The following is a 16621-nucleotide window of genomic DNA, read 5'->3' as shown; positions in this document are numbered from 1 at the left end:
CTGCCTGGTGTTTCCTGGGAGCTCCCCACTGCCACCAGCACCAAATTGATGGATTTGGCCCTGATTGGATCCCAGGGCCACCCCTCCAGCCCCTAAAACACAGAAACTCAGACTGTGCAGAAGGAAACATCCCCAAAAACCCTTCTGGAATATTTTACTGTGCTTTGTAAAAAGAGTTTAGAGGGAAGGAAAGGAAAATAGAGATTATACTGCACATTGAGAAGCTCACAAGACACTGAACTCTCTTCTCTCCTCCTGACTCAGGTGGAAACCAGAGGTGAGACAAGCCAAAGGAACAAGGTGGTCCAGGCTGCCAGAGGCCAGTAAAGCTGAGTAAAAGCCACTTGCACATTTTCCCTTGACTGCTGGTTTAGTCCCCAGAGCAGGAATTGCAACCTGAGCTGGATTTGAGCAGGAGCTGCAGCAGGGCACAGGGAGCTGCTGCTGACAGCTCAGACGTGCAGAGTGCATCCTGCCTCTCATTAACATAATGAGCCTCTGCTCTAATTACTCAGCCCCTGAGCATGTGTAGGTTCAGCATTTCCTCTCCTGTTCTGCCAGAAGTCTGGGCAGCAACGTTTTGCTACTGAATTTCAAGATTCCCAGTCCAGGTCACCAGGAATTATCAGAGGAACCTCTTTGTCCTCACTGCAGAGGAGAAAAAGCTCCAGGAATACCATCAGAGGGTTTTCTGTGTGCTCATTAGCCCAATATGATTAATTTTCGCTGCATCACTGTAATTTACAGCAGGCCAGCTTCAGCACATTGACAGCAGGGAAATACACAACTCACCACACAAAAGATTAATTACAACCAGCCCCCCTTGGAGCAATCCCCAGGCTGGAAAAGGGCACATTTTTTATTCTTGGAACCTTCCTCACATCTATAACAGAGAAGTCCTCCCTGTTCAGGAGCCTTTAGCCAATTTAGCTCCTTCTGTTTGCTGTTAATGTGTTTGCCATCTCAGCCTGCCAGTGCCAAGCCATAAATAATTGGGCCAACTGTGATTATTCTCTCACAGGAAGCCTCTGGTTGGTCTCAGACCTCCTGCACCCTCCAGGCTTTGTTTTCAAACTGCTGGCACTGGGTACCCAATGTGGAGGAAGGTTCCAGGAAGGTTCCAGGAGGGTCCTAGGGCAGTGCAGCCCCTGCTCTGCAGCCACACAGGACAACAACCAGCACAGGAACACAGTTACCAGGAACCCCAGGAATATCAGGGGCTGGGAGATGTGGGTCTGGTTCTTTCACCTGATAGAACCTGAAATAAGGTACAGAACATCTACCCTGGGTCCTTTAAGGAGAGAAAGGAGTGTGGGGGCTGTGAGGGCACATCCCTGGCCCCAGGGATTTCACCTCTGCCTTGAAGGGCCTGCTGTACCCTGCCATCATTACTGACAAAGGCCTGATCTCAATGGTTGGTGCTGAAGTCATGAGAACACCTGACCACGGTTTCTCTGCAGGAGAAATGGACGTGATCCAGCCTGGGTGATGCTGATCACACTCCTCACATGGAATAGCACCCAATTTAACCTGTGACTGACATGGAATACACACACAATTTAACCTGTGACTGACATGGAACAGCACACAGTTTAACCTGTGATTTACATGGAATAGCACCCAATTTAGCCTGTGATTTACATGGAATAACACACAATTTAACCTGTGATTGACATGGAATAGCACACCATTTAACCTGTGACTGACATGGAATAGCACACAGTTTAACCTGTGACTGACATGGAATAACACACCATTTAACCTGTGATTTACATGGAATAACACACCATTTAACCTGTGACTGACATGGAATAACACAATCTAACGTGGTTGACATGGAATAACACACAATCCAATGTGTGATTGATTCACATGGAAGAACACACAATTTAACCTGTGATTTACATGGAATAACACACAAGTTAACAATGGATGACACACAATTTAACTTGTGACTGACATGGAATAACACACAACCTGTGATTCACATGGATGACACACAATGCAATGTGGGATTCACATGAATAACTGCACACAGACCCCTCCCTGCCCAGCAGAGGCACTGAATATCCAAGAGCAAGAGGGAAGAGCAGATCTCTGTGTCCTTTAAATACTAGAGAAGATCCCTATAAAGCCACAGGAATTTTGTCCATGAGTCTTTTTAAATCTATATGTGCTTAAAATGGCCTTTATTTTCCTGACTGACAACTGTTTGTTAAGGAAGTCTGAAGAACACCCTATCAAGGAAAAAGAAAGAGCACCAGATCTAATTTAAATGTTTCAGGAGAATGAAATCTGTCCATGCTTGCATTACAATTAGACTCTCCATTTTATTTATTGCAATTGCAGATTCCATATGGACTACCTAAATTATCTAGAAAGACCATTTAAATGAGCCTCTTAACTGATGAATAAATCTTAAGGCTTCTATATCTGATTGTGACATTATTGTAGGTTTGAAGTGAACTTTTTATGCTCTAATCCATCCTGGCTGGGTTTATTTCATTTCCTGATACATTCAGACATCACCAATTAAGGCAAAGCAGCTGGTCATAAACTGATCTCATTTCCATCATTTGCTTTGCTTTAAAGCTCTCCCTGTGTTCCCTCTTGTGTTCTTTCTTCCTCACACATAATAAAAATAATTTCACTTCTGGTTTGAAGAACTTGCTGTACTCTGCCGCCATTCCTGAGGAAGGGCTGATTTCAGCAATTAGAAATCCTGCCCCTGGCTCAAACATGACTTCATTGTCACCAATAAAGTGCATTCATAGGGAGGATCGGTGCTGTCCAAGCAGTTCTGATGGTCAGGCACAAGAGCTGCAGGCCCTGAATTCCAAATCCCACAGAAACCAATGGGTTTGGAGAGAGGGTTCAGGGAGGAAGGCCCTGGAATGCCCTGGGTGCAGACCTGGCTGTGCTTTTACTCAAGGGTACAGGGAGAGCTCAGTTTGGCACCTTTGGAAGGTTTTAAAAAGGTTTTCCATTAGCATAAGAATAAGAATAAATCAGCTTGGAGAGTTTGACTGGGCACCTAAAAGATGATTTCCATTTTTCATTAAATCAACCTCAGTGATGCAGGCTGGACCTCCACTCCTGCCTCAAGGATAGCTCAATACCTATTACCTCTCCTTTCAAATTAATTGTTGTGTGATTCACATGGAATAGCACACAGTTAAACCTGTGATTCACATGGAATAGCACACAGTTAAACCTGTGATTGACATGGAATAACACCCAATTTAACCTGTGACTGACATGGAATAACACACAATTTAACCTGTTGTGATTGACATGGAATAACATACAATTTAACCTGAGATTCACATGGAATAACACACAATTTAACCTGTTGTGATTGACATGGAATAACACACAATTTAACCTGTGACTGACATGGAATAACACACAATTTAACCTGTGATTTACATGGAATAACACACAATTTAAGTTGTGATTTACACGGAATAACACACAATCACAGTGTGATTGATTCACATGGAATAACACACAATTTAACCTGTGATTTACATGGAATAACACACAATTTAAGTTGTGATTTACATGGAATAACACACAATCACAGTGTGATTGATTCACATGGAATAACACACAATTTAACCTGTGATTCACATGGAATAACACACAATTTAACTTGTGATTGACATGGAATAACACACAATTTAACCTGTGATTTACATGGAATAACACACAATTTAACCTGTGACTGACATGGAATAACACACAATTTAACCTGTGACTGACATGGAATAACACACAATTTAAGTTGTGATTTACATGGAATAACACACAATCACAGTGTGATGATTCACATGGAGTAACACACCATTTAACCAGTGATTCACACAGAATAACACAATATAACATGTGATTGACATGGAAGCTGTTTTTAGGTGTCCTCAGGTAACTCCTGCCTGCTCTTTGTCCCTTTCCCATGAATAATGGATGGTTTACAGAGCTCTGCACCTGGAGCTGTTGCCTCTGGCAACAGGAGATGGCCTGGTGAAAGTTCAGCACAGATCTGGGTAAACACTCACTGCTGGCTCTGCTGGGCACTGCAAGTCTAAGAACATCAATACAGATATGATTTTTTTTTTATTGCTTTATGTTCTCCATTTCTCTCCAGACTATTTTCTGCTTTTTTGAAAGTTTTACTTTCAAATTTTTATGGAGAAGTGCATCGTTTCTGTTGCACAGATGAAACTGAGCCCAAGCCATTTTCGAGTCTGTCAAAATACTGCATTTTCTGCCCAGCTCTATTTAAATGGTATTTTAATGCAATGGCCAATGCAGTGTGTGGGGTCTCTGTGCTTTCTTTCCCCATTAACTCCTCCTGAAGCAGAGAGCACAGCTGCTCCTGTGCCTGGGACAGGGAAGGGCTCCCAGCAAGGCCTGGACATGCACACAGGTGCATTTTTACCTGGAGAACAGGCAATTTTAACTCTGAACAGGTGTCCTGTCACTACACTCAACAACAATTAGAGAGAATTTTGCTCGCAGTGAAGTCTGGAGAGGCTGAGCTGGGGCAGAGGCTGGACAGAGGTAAAGGAATAAAGGAATAAAGCAGGGATTTATTAAAGGGCCTTCAGAGGATGCACCTTGGGTAGTGCAAGAGCCCAGCCAGGGCTACACCCAAGATGGAGCCAGGATGGACCCAGGATGGACCCAGGATGGACAACGGTCACGAGTTTTCACACTTTCATCAGTTTTGGTCCATTTCCATACTGGGTTCATTGTCCAATTCCAGCTCCAGGTTGTGCAGTCCCACCCTCCCAGGTTGCTCCCCTCCACTCCCTGCTGATGGCACTTTTTGGGGCTGGAGCTGCAGCTGTCCTTGGTTCTAGGGCTGGAAAAGGATTGTTCTGTGTGCCTGAGGAGAGGAAAGGATTGTTCTGTGTGCCTGAGGAGAGGAATGGATTGTTCTGTGGGACTGAGGAGAGGAAAAGGATTGTTCTGTGTGTCTGAACTCCATACAAAGTGTCAGCAGTGCTCCTCACAGCTCAGGCACACAGAACAATCCTTTCCTCTCCTCAGGCACACAGAACAATCCTTTCCTCTCCTCAGAGTTCTAAACCAAGGCAGTGCAGAATCTGGAAATGTGAGAGCTCAAACCGAAGGCACCAACAGCAGCGCCCAGCTGAGACTGGAACAGGCTCAGTGGAGGCAGAGACACTGGGAAAGGTGAAGGTGTCACCCAAGAGAACTCTGAAAGGTGAAGGTGTCACCAGGGCTCTGTGCTCTGTCTGTGCGTCCGTCCTGGGGCTCTGTGCTCTGTCTGTCCATCCCAGGGCCCAGTGCTCTGTCTGTCTGTCTGTCTGTCCGTCCCAGGGCTCTGTCTGTCTGTCTGTCCGTCCCAGGGCTCTGTGCTCTGTCTGTCCATCCCAGGGCTCTGTGCTCTGTCTGTCTGTCCATCCCAGGGCTCTGTGCTGTCTGTCCGTCCGTCCCAGCCCCCTGCCCCGCTCCTTACCTTTGCCAATGGAGGTGGCGATGCCGTTCATCAGCTGGGCCAGGGATTTCCCGGGGGGCCCCGGGGGGGCCAGCGAGGAGGAGGAGGAGGAGGAGGAGGTGCCCAGGAGCTCGATGGTGCCCGCCTGCTGCCGGAACCGCTCCAGCTCCCGCGACAGCAGCTTAAACTGCTCGCTCTGCGTCCGGCATTTCTGCTCCAGCTCCCGCACCTTGGCCTGGGACAGCAGGCACGGCTCAGACAGGCTGGGCAGAACTGGGACACGGCCAGGGAGAGACAGGACCGGGGACACACAGCCCCCAGCGTGGGGATGGGGACACACAGCCCCCCAGGGTGGGGATTTGGGATGGGGATTTGGGATACAGAGTCCCCCAGGGTGGGGATTTTGGGCACAGGGCGCCCCAGGATGGGGATTTGGGATGAACAGCCCCCCAGGACAGGGATTCAGGACACACAGCCCCCCAGGATGGGGATTTGGGACACACAGCCCCCCAGGATGGGGATTTGGGATGGGGATTCAGGACACACAGCCCCCCAGGATGGGGATTTGGGACACACAGCCCCCAGCTCTGGGATTTTGGGACACACAGCCCCCAGGATGGGGATTTGGGATGGGGATTTTGGGACACACAGCACCCCAGGATGGGGATTTGGGACACACAGCCCCCCAGGATGGGATTTTGGGACACACAGCCCCCCAGGATGGGGATTTTGGGACACACAGCCCCCCAGGATGGGGATTCAGGACACACAGCCCCGCAGGATGGGGATTGGGGATGGGGATTTTGGGACACACAGCCCCCCAGGATGGGGATTTGGGACACACAGCCCCCAGCTCTGGGATTTTGGGACACACAGCCCCCCAGTCTGGGATTTTGGGACACACAGCCCCCCAGGATGGGGATTTGGGATGGGGATTCAGGACACACAGCCCCCCAGGATGGGGATTCAGGACACACAGCCCCCAGCTCTGGGATTTTGGGACACACAGCCCCCAGCTCTGGGGGTCCCTCCCTGGCTGAAGGCAGGGCCCAAGGACATGGGGAACTCTGGGGCTTTCTCCAGGTCTGACTCCAAGCACACCAAGAGCAGTGAAGCCACTACAGCATGGAAGCCCCTTTATCCAGAGCTGCACACTCGCACAGCAGCTGAATTAAAGCTATAATAATGTATCCATCCCAGGCTGGCGCTCTGTGCTGAGCAAACATCACCTTCCTGCATTAAACCCCGCTGGTGCTTAGCTCAGCAGCTGTGCTAACAAAGCAAGTCTGGAGAGCAATTAAACTCCTTCAGCTGAACTAAGAGCTTTGGCTTTCTAAAGGAAAAAACATTCCCTGTTTGTGCAAAAAACCTGAACATTTTATAGATCAAGAAAACAACCTGTATTACACAGCACCTATAAAGAGATCCTAGCTGAAGGAAAATGCTGACAGCACCCAGAAGAACCCAAAAATCTTCTACTATACAAGGTGGCACTGTTTGTTCTTTTTCTTCTAACAAATATTTTTTTAAAGTTAGAGTCAATTTTAAAGATATAATTTCCTTGCGTTCATAACACACAAATTAATTTATTTCTGCAAAAGAAATCTCAGGGTGTCCATCTGATTGATTATGAAACCAAGAACAGCAAGAATCACTCCTAAATTGTGGGAGTTTTACACAAACATGAAATGCTTGGGGTTTTTTCTTTCATTTTTTCACTGTGGTTTTGAGCAAAGAACAGTCTGAATTCACATCAGCCTCAGGAAGCAAATATCACCCAAAACAGCCCCTGCATTAGCAAAGAACAGTCTGAATTCAGACAAAATCCACAAGACAAACAATCTGAATTCAGATCAGCCTCAGGAGCAAATATCACCCAAAACAGTCCTTGCATTAGCAAGGAACAATCTGAAACAATCTGGATTCAGATCAGCCTCAGGGGCAAATATCACCCAAAACTGAACTGTTCCCTGCATTAGCAAAAAACAATCTGAAACAATCTGAATCCAGATCAGCCTCAGGTGCAAGTTTCACATAAAACAGCCCCTGCATTAGCAAGGAACAGTCTGAATTCAGACAAAATGCACAAGGTCACAGCCTTGAGGAAAGCACCAAACCCTTCCTGCTGGTGAGGAACTGGCTGCAAACCAGGATGAGCTCTGGCTAAAGCACACCCAGGTCCGTTCCTTGCACAAAAAGGGCCTGGTTTGGATGATCTGGAGGCAGGCAATAATGCAAAGCATGCTTGCATAGCAGTGGGTCCAGCACACGTCCATGCAGGGCCAGGCAGGGCTCTGGTTCCCATGCAAGGGAGGAGTACAGGGTTCAGGACAGGGAAGGGAGAATCGGTGCCCTGAAATACCTGCATGCTGTCCAGGGTGTTCTGGGTGAGGGCAAAGCAACGAATCCCAAACAAGACACAGGGAACAAAGAGATGAGAAATAAGCCAAGAAATAAAAACAGTCCTGGGCAATTTCTTTCTATTTCAAAGCAGTCTCTCAGAACAGCTACACGTGTAAAAACATGCATCAGCACAAACAGCACTCCAGAAATCAACACTGCTGCTGATCTGACACTGCACACGAAACACAATGATCTGAAACTGCAACAGGCACACAAAATAAAATGATCTGAAACTGCAACAGGCACACAAAATAAAATAATCTGAAACTGCAACAGGCACACAAAATAAAATGATCTGAAACTGCAACAGGCACACAAAATAAAATGCTAACAAATAACGTGCTGGTGGCAATAAAAAGCAAAAGCTTTGGAAATCTGGTTGGGGTTATGCAAGTCAGAGGTTGCAGACAAATCAGCTAAATCAGAATTGTGCTCAGCTTGAGGGGTTAAATAATCTCCTGCTTTCTTGTTTCTGCTTTCCTGTATCAAACACTTTGCACCAGGCATTAAATAAAAACTTCAGCTTATAGTCTGGGAGCCAAAACAAACTGAATCTAAATGATGCTAATGAAAGCCTACAAGTAAAACACACCCTGTGGGAATATTAACTTTTATAGACAATAATGAACAATTGCTTAAATTTATTTTTTTTTAAAGTTGATCAATGCACCAGGAATAATCCACCTTTCACTGAGGCACAGCCAGCAAGTACATACAGAAATTCTGTAGGAAGGTAAAAAGACTGGAAATTGCTTTAGATAAAATTTCTAAATGAAATATTGCCAATGCACGTGCTATTATCTATCATATTTTGCACGTTCTTTAGGATATGTACATTAACACTTGGAACCATGCAATGCCCTTTCCTCAGGCAGAAAATGAAGTGTTTTCTTTCCAGCACACCCTTTGAAGGTTTCTGAAGTACCTCAGTTCTTTCATTAGGTTCACAGTTTCTGCTTCTTTGACACGTTGCTTTATGTTTATTAGACAGTATTTAATTAGGAACCCTAGGTAACTGATTGGTATTTGCTGCTGTATTTCCAGCCTAATAAATCAAAGTTCTCATCACTCATCACTCCCTTTAATAGTATTTTACAAAAAATGGTACCAAAAGAGAAACATACATCACTTCCAACAGCTCAGCCTAATGCTCTCCTAACTGAATTATAAATCTTATAATTATAAGGATGCAATTATAGCAGAAGAGGAAAAAAAAAAAACCCTCTTTGCCTACATATTCCTTGAAATGCTCACAAGTGATGATTCTGTAAATCACCCTGTTCAGAGGGGAGCCCAGGGGATCTTACCTCTAGCAACTGAACTGCTCCTTCATGTTCCTTCTTAGCTTCAACCTGAGCCTGGGGTTGTGGGAGAGGAAACAGGACAAGAGAGGGAAAGGGAGGAAGAGGGAGAAGGAATGAGTCACGCCACACACAGTCTGCTGTGAGCACAGCAGCAGCAGCAGCAGCAGCTCAGCCTGAGCCAGCTGCCAGCAGCAGGGCCAGCTCTGCTGGGCACTGCCAGGCTCCCAGGGGTGTTCATTTTGGGGCCTGGGTCTCAGGGCAGGGGATCTGCTGGAGCAGCACCACACGCTCTCCAGGCTCCCAGGGGTGTTCATTTTGGGGGACTGGCTCTAAAGGCAGGGGGATCTGCTGGAGCAGCACCACACACACCCCACATCCACTCCAGCCTGGCAGGGGTGTTCATTTTGGGGCCTGGGTCTCAGGGCAGGGGATCTGCAGTGCTGGAGCAGCACCAGATGCTCCCCAGGCTGCCACATCCACCCCCAGCCCTCCCTGAGCCCCCCAAGCCCAGCTGAAATGCAGCTTGAGCCCGGCTGAAATGCAGCTTGAGCCCGGCTGAAATGCAGCTTGAGCCCGGCTGGAATGCAGCTTGAGCCCGGCTGAAATGCAGATTGAGCCCAGCTGAAATGCAGCTTGAGCCCAGCTGAAATGCAGATTGAGCCCAGCTGAAATGCAGATTGAGCCCAGCTGAAATGCAGATTGAGCCCAGCTGAAATGCAGCTTGAGCCCAGCTGAAATGCAGATTGAGCCCAGCTGAAATGCAGATTGAGCCCAGCTGAAATGCAGAGTGAGCCCAGCTGGAATGCAGCTTGAGCCCAGCTGAAATGCAGCTTGAGCCCAGCTGAAATGCAGAGTGAGCCCAGCTGAAATGCAGAGTGAGCCCAGCTGAAATGCAGCCTGAGCCCAGCTGAAATGCAGCCTGAGCCCAGCTGAAATGCAGATTGAGCCCAGCTGAAATGCAAATTTGCTGTGCACACTGCAGGGCTCAACCCTCCCAGGGCATTTGGGAGAGGGCAGCACAAAAATGAAACTCATTCTTTCAATGGAGCAACAGATTTTTCACCAGAGCAAGCAGCTCACAAAAAAAGGCAACCACCAGCCAGGCTGTTTAAAGAGGAGAGCAACACTTCAGGGCCAATCAACTGGGTCAAAGACAAAAAGAGGGAATAAGTAAGGGCAGAAAGGGAATTTTGTTCAGTTATCAAATTTTGGTTGGCAAAAGTCCAAACCTTAAAACCAGAGGAATAGCACTCAGTAACTTGGGTTATCTTAATTTTACTTCAATTTGAGTTTTCCCTGTGTCCTTCATTGAAGCTGGCCCAAGATGAGCACAGATTTGTTACCCACAGTGTCATTCATTCTGCACATTCCTCACCAGAGAAAAGCCATGAACCCTCCTGTTGAGAGGAGGATAAACCCCACAGGCTGTGTGATTCCATAGAGATGGACACAGCTCTGTTTAACTGCAGGCTCAGGGCTCCCAAACCCTTCAGGGGGACCGGGGTCAGGCCATAAAGTCACCACCAAACCATGGACCCAGACCCAGAAACACAAACCCACAAACACAAATCCACAGACCAAACCACAAACACAAACCCACAAACCCAAACCCACAAACACAAATCCACAAACACAAACCCACAAACCCAAATCCACAAACCCAGATCCAGAAACACAAACCCACAAACCCAGATCCATAGACCAAACCACAAACCCAAATCCACAAACACAAACCCTCAAACCCAGATCCACAAACACAAACCCACAAACCCAAACCCACAAACACAAACCCACAAACACAAATCCAGAAACACAAACCCACAAACACAAATCCTCAACCCCAAATCCACAAACACAAATCTAGAAACCCAAACCCTCAAACCCAAACCCACAGACCAAACCCACAAACCCAAATCCACAGACCAAACCACAAACCCAAACCCACAGACAAAAAACACAGACAAAAAACACAGACCCAAATCCAGAAACCCAAACCCACAGACCAAAACCACAGACCAAACCCACAACTGCACATCCACAAACCCAAACCCACAGACCAAAACCACAGACTGAAATTACAGACCAAAGCCACAACCGCAAACCCTCAACCCCAAAGCCACAACCCCAAGCACAGCCCAAGCCCAGAGGCCCCTGCCCTGCCCTGCAGTGCCTCTGCTGACAAGGGACGAGGTGCCAGCAGTGCCAGTGGTGCCAGCTGTGCCAGCGGTGCCAGAGGGCCTGGAGCACCCCTCAGGACACATTCAATAAAGCTGAGCTCTGGTGGATGATGACACAGCCTGCACCAAGAGTTCTCTCTCCTCACCATCACACTGCCCTGCCTTAGGGTTTGCTTCAAGAGAAAGGCTGAGCCCCCATCAGCACAAACAACATTGTGTTCTTCCCTCTGGGCTGAGAATGTGATCAGCCTGTGCAGGTCTTAAACACAGAATGGAGTTTTATTTCCATTCAGAGTGTGGCAGCAGAGGCAGGGGCTGTAGCAGGAGTGGCTCTGCTCTGAGGTGCAGTCTGGTGCCTCATCAGCCTCTAAAAGGTACCCAGGTGTGCTGAGAAATGCCACCCTCACTGCCCAGGCCCCCCAGTGCCCTCTGGAAACACTTCCTACAGTAAAGACACCTCCAAACAAACCAAACCAAAAGGGAAGGAAGAATTTAGCACATCCTGGGTCCATTGGGAGGCCAGCCCTGGGTGAAGTGTGAGCAGCAGCCCCTGTTGAAGCTGGCAGTGATGTGTTTCAGCTCCTTAGATAACAGATTCATTTCAAATATTTATCTTGAGCTTGTTGCACTGGGTGGAACAGCAGATCCAGCTCAGCCTGGGCTGTGCCTGGTGCCTGTCAGTGCAGCTCAAAGAGGAGCACACAGATTTGTGCTGCCAGTCCAAAGCAGGATTTATTAGGAGAATGTAACAAAAATTAGCAAGAAATGCTGTATCTTCCTTTGATTTCTTTCCTTTGCCAGGAAATTTAAGTCCAAAATGTATGAGGCAGTTCTAATAATAACAGCTGAATATAACTAGAAATGGCATTTTGCAGTGTGCCTAAGTACACTTATTGAGAAAGACTAAAAGAAAATTAACTGGAAGATTTCATTTGGTCAACTACAGCATTCTATTTCAAGCATCTATATTAGATGCATCTTTTATTCTGCTGAGAAGGTCCCTCCTTGCCAATTCTCTACCAAATTATCATTAGCAGCATTATTTGTGTTTTAATCTAGTCCAGCAATTGGAAAAATCAACATTAGCACTGATACAAATGGATCTTTAAGTGACTTTGGCAAAACTGAAACTCAGCATCATGGTTTTTGTATTATAATGAATACTGAGAAATTGCAGTGTGAAAAAAAAGAAGTCTTGAAGTGATTTGTGAATTAGAGAATGCCCTTGAAGTGAGGTGTTTAAGGAACTGTTCAGTTTCTGAGCAGGGCTGGTGCTGGCTGCACACCAAGCCCCTGCCACACAAACCTGACACATCCTTGAAAAGGAAAATAACTGTGATGTGCCAGGACCTTGACAAGACTTCCTTTTTCCTGATTTACTGGGGAGAGGCAGCAAGAATTGCATGGCTGGGGGAGGAGGCCAAAGAAATCCCAGCAACCATGGATGTGTCAGTGAGAGCACCACCAGCACACTGGAAACGGCACAGACCTCGGGTTGGGAGTGTCAGGGGATGAGAACTGGGCTCCTTTGTGACTGTTAAGGAATGCACAAGTGCTACCAAGCCAAACACGGAGGGGAGCAATGGAAATGCAAAGGAAGCCCATGGGATCGTGCCCCTGCTGTCCCCGTGGGAACAGAAAAGCTCAGCCCCAGTGGGCTCCAGGGAGGAACACAGGGCACCCTCTTGTTCCAGGGCCTGGAACACCCCAGGGCAGGGAGCATCTCCTGGGAGTGCCTCCAGTGCAGGGGATCCCACCAGGGACCCCTGTCCCTGCAGCTCCTGCTCCCACCTGCCTGTCCCTGTCCCATCCCCATCCCTGTCCCATCCTGGTACCTTCTGCAGCAGCTTGATCTCCTGCCTGTCCCCATCCCTGTCCCTGTCCCTGTCCCATCCCATCCCCTCCCATCCCCTCCCACCCCATCCCATCCCTGTCCCATCCCATCCCATCCCCTCCCATCCCATCCCTGTACCTTCTGCAGCAGCTCAATCTCCTGCCCTGTCCCATCCCATCTCTGTCCCATCTCTGTCCCATCTCTGTCCCATCTCTGTCCCTGTCCCATCCCCGTCCCTGTCCCTGTCCCATCCCCTCCCATCCCCTCCCATCCCCGTACCTTCTGCAGCAGCTCAATCTCCTGCTCCATCCCTGTCCCTGCCCCATCCCATCCCATCCCATCCCATCCCCTCCCATCCCCGTACCTTCTGCAGCAGCTCAATCTCCTGCTGTTTGGCGTTGAGGACAGCCAGTGCTTGCTCATGCTCCAGCTCCAGCTGTTGCCGCCGCTCCGCAGCCTCTCGCATGTGCTGTGAGGAGGAGGAGGAGGAGGAGGAGGAGGAGGAGGAGGAGGAGGAGGAGGAGGAGGAGGGGACAGTCCCCAGGGACAGCCCTCGGGGACAGCCCACAGGGACAGCCCTCAGGGACAGCCCCAGCTGCAGCCACACGGGCTGCCAGGCCAGGGGTGCACTGCTGCCCACACACACCTGCCTGGCACCTGAGAGGCAGCAGGAAACCTGGAGGGGCTGGGCTTTGGTCAGGGAACTCAGGCACGTGGACATCAGCCCTGCCAGGACCCAAATCCATGACACTGCCATGCTCTGACACTGCCAGGACCCAAATCCATGACACTGCCATGCTCTGACACTGCCAGGACCCAGGGCTGACACTGTCAGGACCAAGGCTCTGACACTGTGCCCCTGCCAGGACCCAGGCTGTGACACTGTGCCCCTGCCAGGACCAAGGCTGTGCCCCTGCCAAGGTGCCCAGTGAGCAGGAGCCATCCCACCCAGGCACACATTTTAGGGAGCATTGTGCTGACAAACTGGAGCCTGGACAAACATCCCCTCCCCAATTCCCCTTTATCCAGAGTGCTGCTGTGCCTGGCTTTGCCAGTGCTGACCCAAAGGAGCAGCCTGGCTGATCTCTGCCTCTGGTCTGCAGAAAGTGAGACAGAACAGAGCTGACCAGGTGGGCTTGGACAAAAGGGACCACACTGTAAGAGCCAAAATGAGGGATGTGGGGCTCCAGGCAGCTCTCCAAATGCAGTTTATTGTATCCAAGACATTCCAACAGTCCAGGGGTGTGGGTGACAGAGCTGTGCCCACAGCTGTCAGCTCCAGCTGCAGGCAGGCCTGGACACCCTTTGGTTTTGGTTACAATGCATGATATATTTTACTTTTGGTTACAGTGCATGATATATTTTACTTTTTGTTACAATGCATTCTAGACTTTTCTTTGCTGAGCATCTTAATACAGTAGAACCAATCTACACCTTAACTATTACCTATAGCCTATCATAAATGCTGTAATTACCATATTCATGTTACTGTTCTCCAATCACTAACAGTCAGTACATTACAGTTTAAGCTAGAAGTTGTTTTTCAGTTTTCTTGCAGGGGAAAATTCTGAGACCTTTTTTCTACTTGCCACATTTGCTGCCTTGTTTGCCTGTGCTCTCTTCCTGCTTGGTAAAAACATCTTCTTGTTTGGGGTGGGTTTATCCTTTGCTCTAAGCCATAAAAGCCCCTTCTAACTCACACACTTTTTGCCTCCTTGGTTATCCAGTGAGACTGGCTCAGCAATTCTTTTCTTCTATATCAAAACTTGCTTCCATCCCTATAAGCACCCATATCTGTGAGACTTTCTTTCAAACTTTCCTCCTTGCCAGCAGCCCAAACTCCCAGAAGTTGTGGGGAGTGTTGGATGCCAATGACTCTCAGCAATGTGGGCAAGGCTCCTGGGGGAGCACAGGCTGCACAGTGCCAGGACACCCTCTGCAGATAGAAATCTTTCTCATTACAGGTTCATATTACTCCCCAGCATCCCTGTAGCTTTCAAACACCCTCATATTAAATGGGAGTTAAGAAAGATCTCTTTCTAGATTCTGATCTCCTCCCTGGTGAACCTGGTATTAAAGATTTTTATTTTCCAAATTACATACTATTCCCACAATAGTGTCTGAGCAGAGGCACAATGCCTTATCTGCAGCACTGAGTTATTGCACACAAACCTGTGAGAAATCAGCACTTGGCAAAACAAATGCATGGAGAAAATGGGAGAGAACAGCCCAAAATATCTCTTATTGTCTGCAGGAGAGAGCTGTATCAAGCTCATTTCTAGGCTGCAGTGAGCTGCTGTTCCCTGCACGCTGCCCACAGCCGGGGGCTGAACCCTCAGCCTGCACATGTCTGCAAAAGAGGCAGAATTTGGCCTCTGCTTGGGATTTATTCACCTTTTGTCTGGTTATAAACAACAACAACATTTCCCACGTTGTAAGTTCTCACCCTCAGCCATGGTTTGTTTCCTGGGAATTTTGGGAGGATTTGATGTTTGCCTGTGGCCATTTCTGCACTGCATACTGTGCAGAAGTGCACAGGGAATGTCTGCTCTCAGTGTTTTATACCAACCAAGAAGAACTCTTGGCTCTGATTCTCATCTCACCCGAATGAACATCACCCATTTTACCAACGGTTCTTCCTCATGATTTAAATTATCAGGAAGAAACTCGCATTTCACTCCATCGAGGTTAGTCTCAGATTGGTACAGCGTATTTTGACACTGCTGAGCTCTCCCTGTTTCACACAAGCTACCACAGAACATTTCTGCTGAGCACTGACTCCTGAGGACACTCCTGAAACACCAGGGGTGCACCCCTGGGCATGGCTCAGGGCTCAAGGGAGCTCTGGGGCTCTGCAGCTCCCTGGGGAGAACAGCTCTGAACTCTGGCCAGGAGCAGCCAGGATCTCTGCACCCACCAGAGGATTCCCCCTCAGCAAAGGAGAGCTCCCGAAGAGCTGCAGAATGCAGAGGCCACAGGAATGTTTGCAGCCAGCTGGAGTGGCAGACACAGCTCTCTGGAGTGAAACATCTGGGCAGGTTTTCATGCTCTCATCCTCCCTTGCTCATTTTGGCTGAAGTAACTGCGGTGCAGTGTTGATGCAAGTGCTGATAAATGGCAGATAAAGGGCTCTGGGTGCCCCTGTGCTGTCTGAGACCCTGCCAGTGCCTGGGATCCTCATTTCCCACCCTGACCCAAACTGAGAGGGGCATCCAGTGCAGTGCTGAGCACCAGGGACCATGGGGAGCAGGGGAAGGATGCACTGATGGGATTTGGGGTTACACTCACCTTTAGGACCTGCTCTAGGTTCTCCAGCTTGGCTTGGAGCTGGTGTTCTCCCCCCACAGCCAAATCTCGTCCTTTGGTCACTCTGAGCAGGGTTTCCCGAAGGTGGTCATAGTCTGATTGTACCTGGGAGAACAAACAGGTCATGGCC

General features: G+C 48.5%; 1 protein-coding gene across 12 annotated transcripts in view; it reads right to left on the bottom strand.

The window, feature by feature from the left end:
• RIMBP2 (RIMS binding protein 2) overlaps positions 1-16621 on the bottom strand; it is an 86765-nt gene that overhangs the window by 29583 nt on the left and 40561 nt on the right. For 11 of the 12 annotated variants that reach the window (XR_011681891.1, XM_071444931.1, XM_071444932.1 and 8 more), the window contains 4 exons: positions 16474-16596; positions 13550-13654; positions 9178-9228; positions 5489-5702 (listed from right to left, as the gene is read on the bottom strand). Coding sequence is in view for 11 of the 12 variants with exons in the window: in XM_071444931.1 (XP_071301032.1) it covers positions 5489-5702; positions 9178-9228; positions 13550-13651 (367 nt within the window). In the remaining variant the exon portion in view is untranslated. Of the gene's footprint in view, positions 1-5488; positions 5703-9177; positions 9229-13323; positions 13343-13549; positions 13655-16473; positions 16597-16621 lie in introns of those variants that run through there. The other variant, XM_071444933.1, reaches the window with a different exon arrangement.

This window comes from Agelaius tricolor, unplaced genomic scaffold (assembly GCF_023055355.1).
Source record: "Agelaius tricolor isolate 1412-34295 unplaced genomic scaffold, bAgeTri1.0.p SCAF_20, whole genome shotgun sequence".
NCBI classification, from domain to species: Eukaryota; Metazoa; Chordata; class Aves; order Passeriformes; family Icteridae; genus Agelaius; species Agelaius tricolor.
This window is presented reverse-complemented; position numbering and strand designations above follow the sequence as displayed.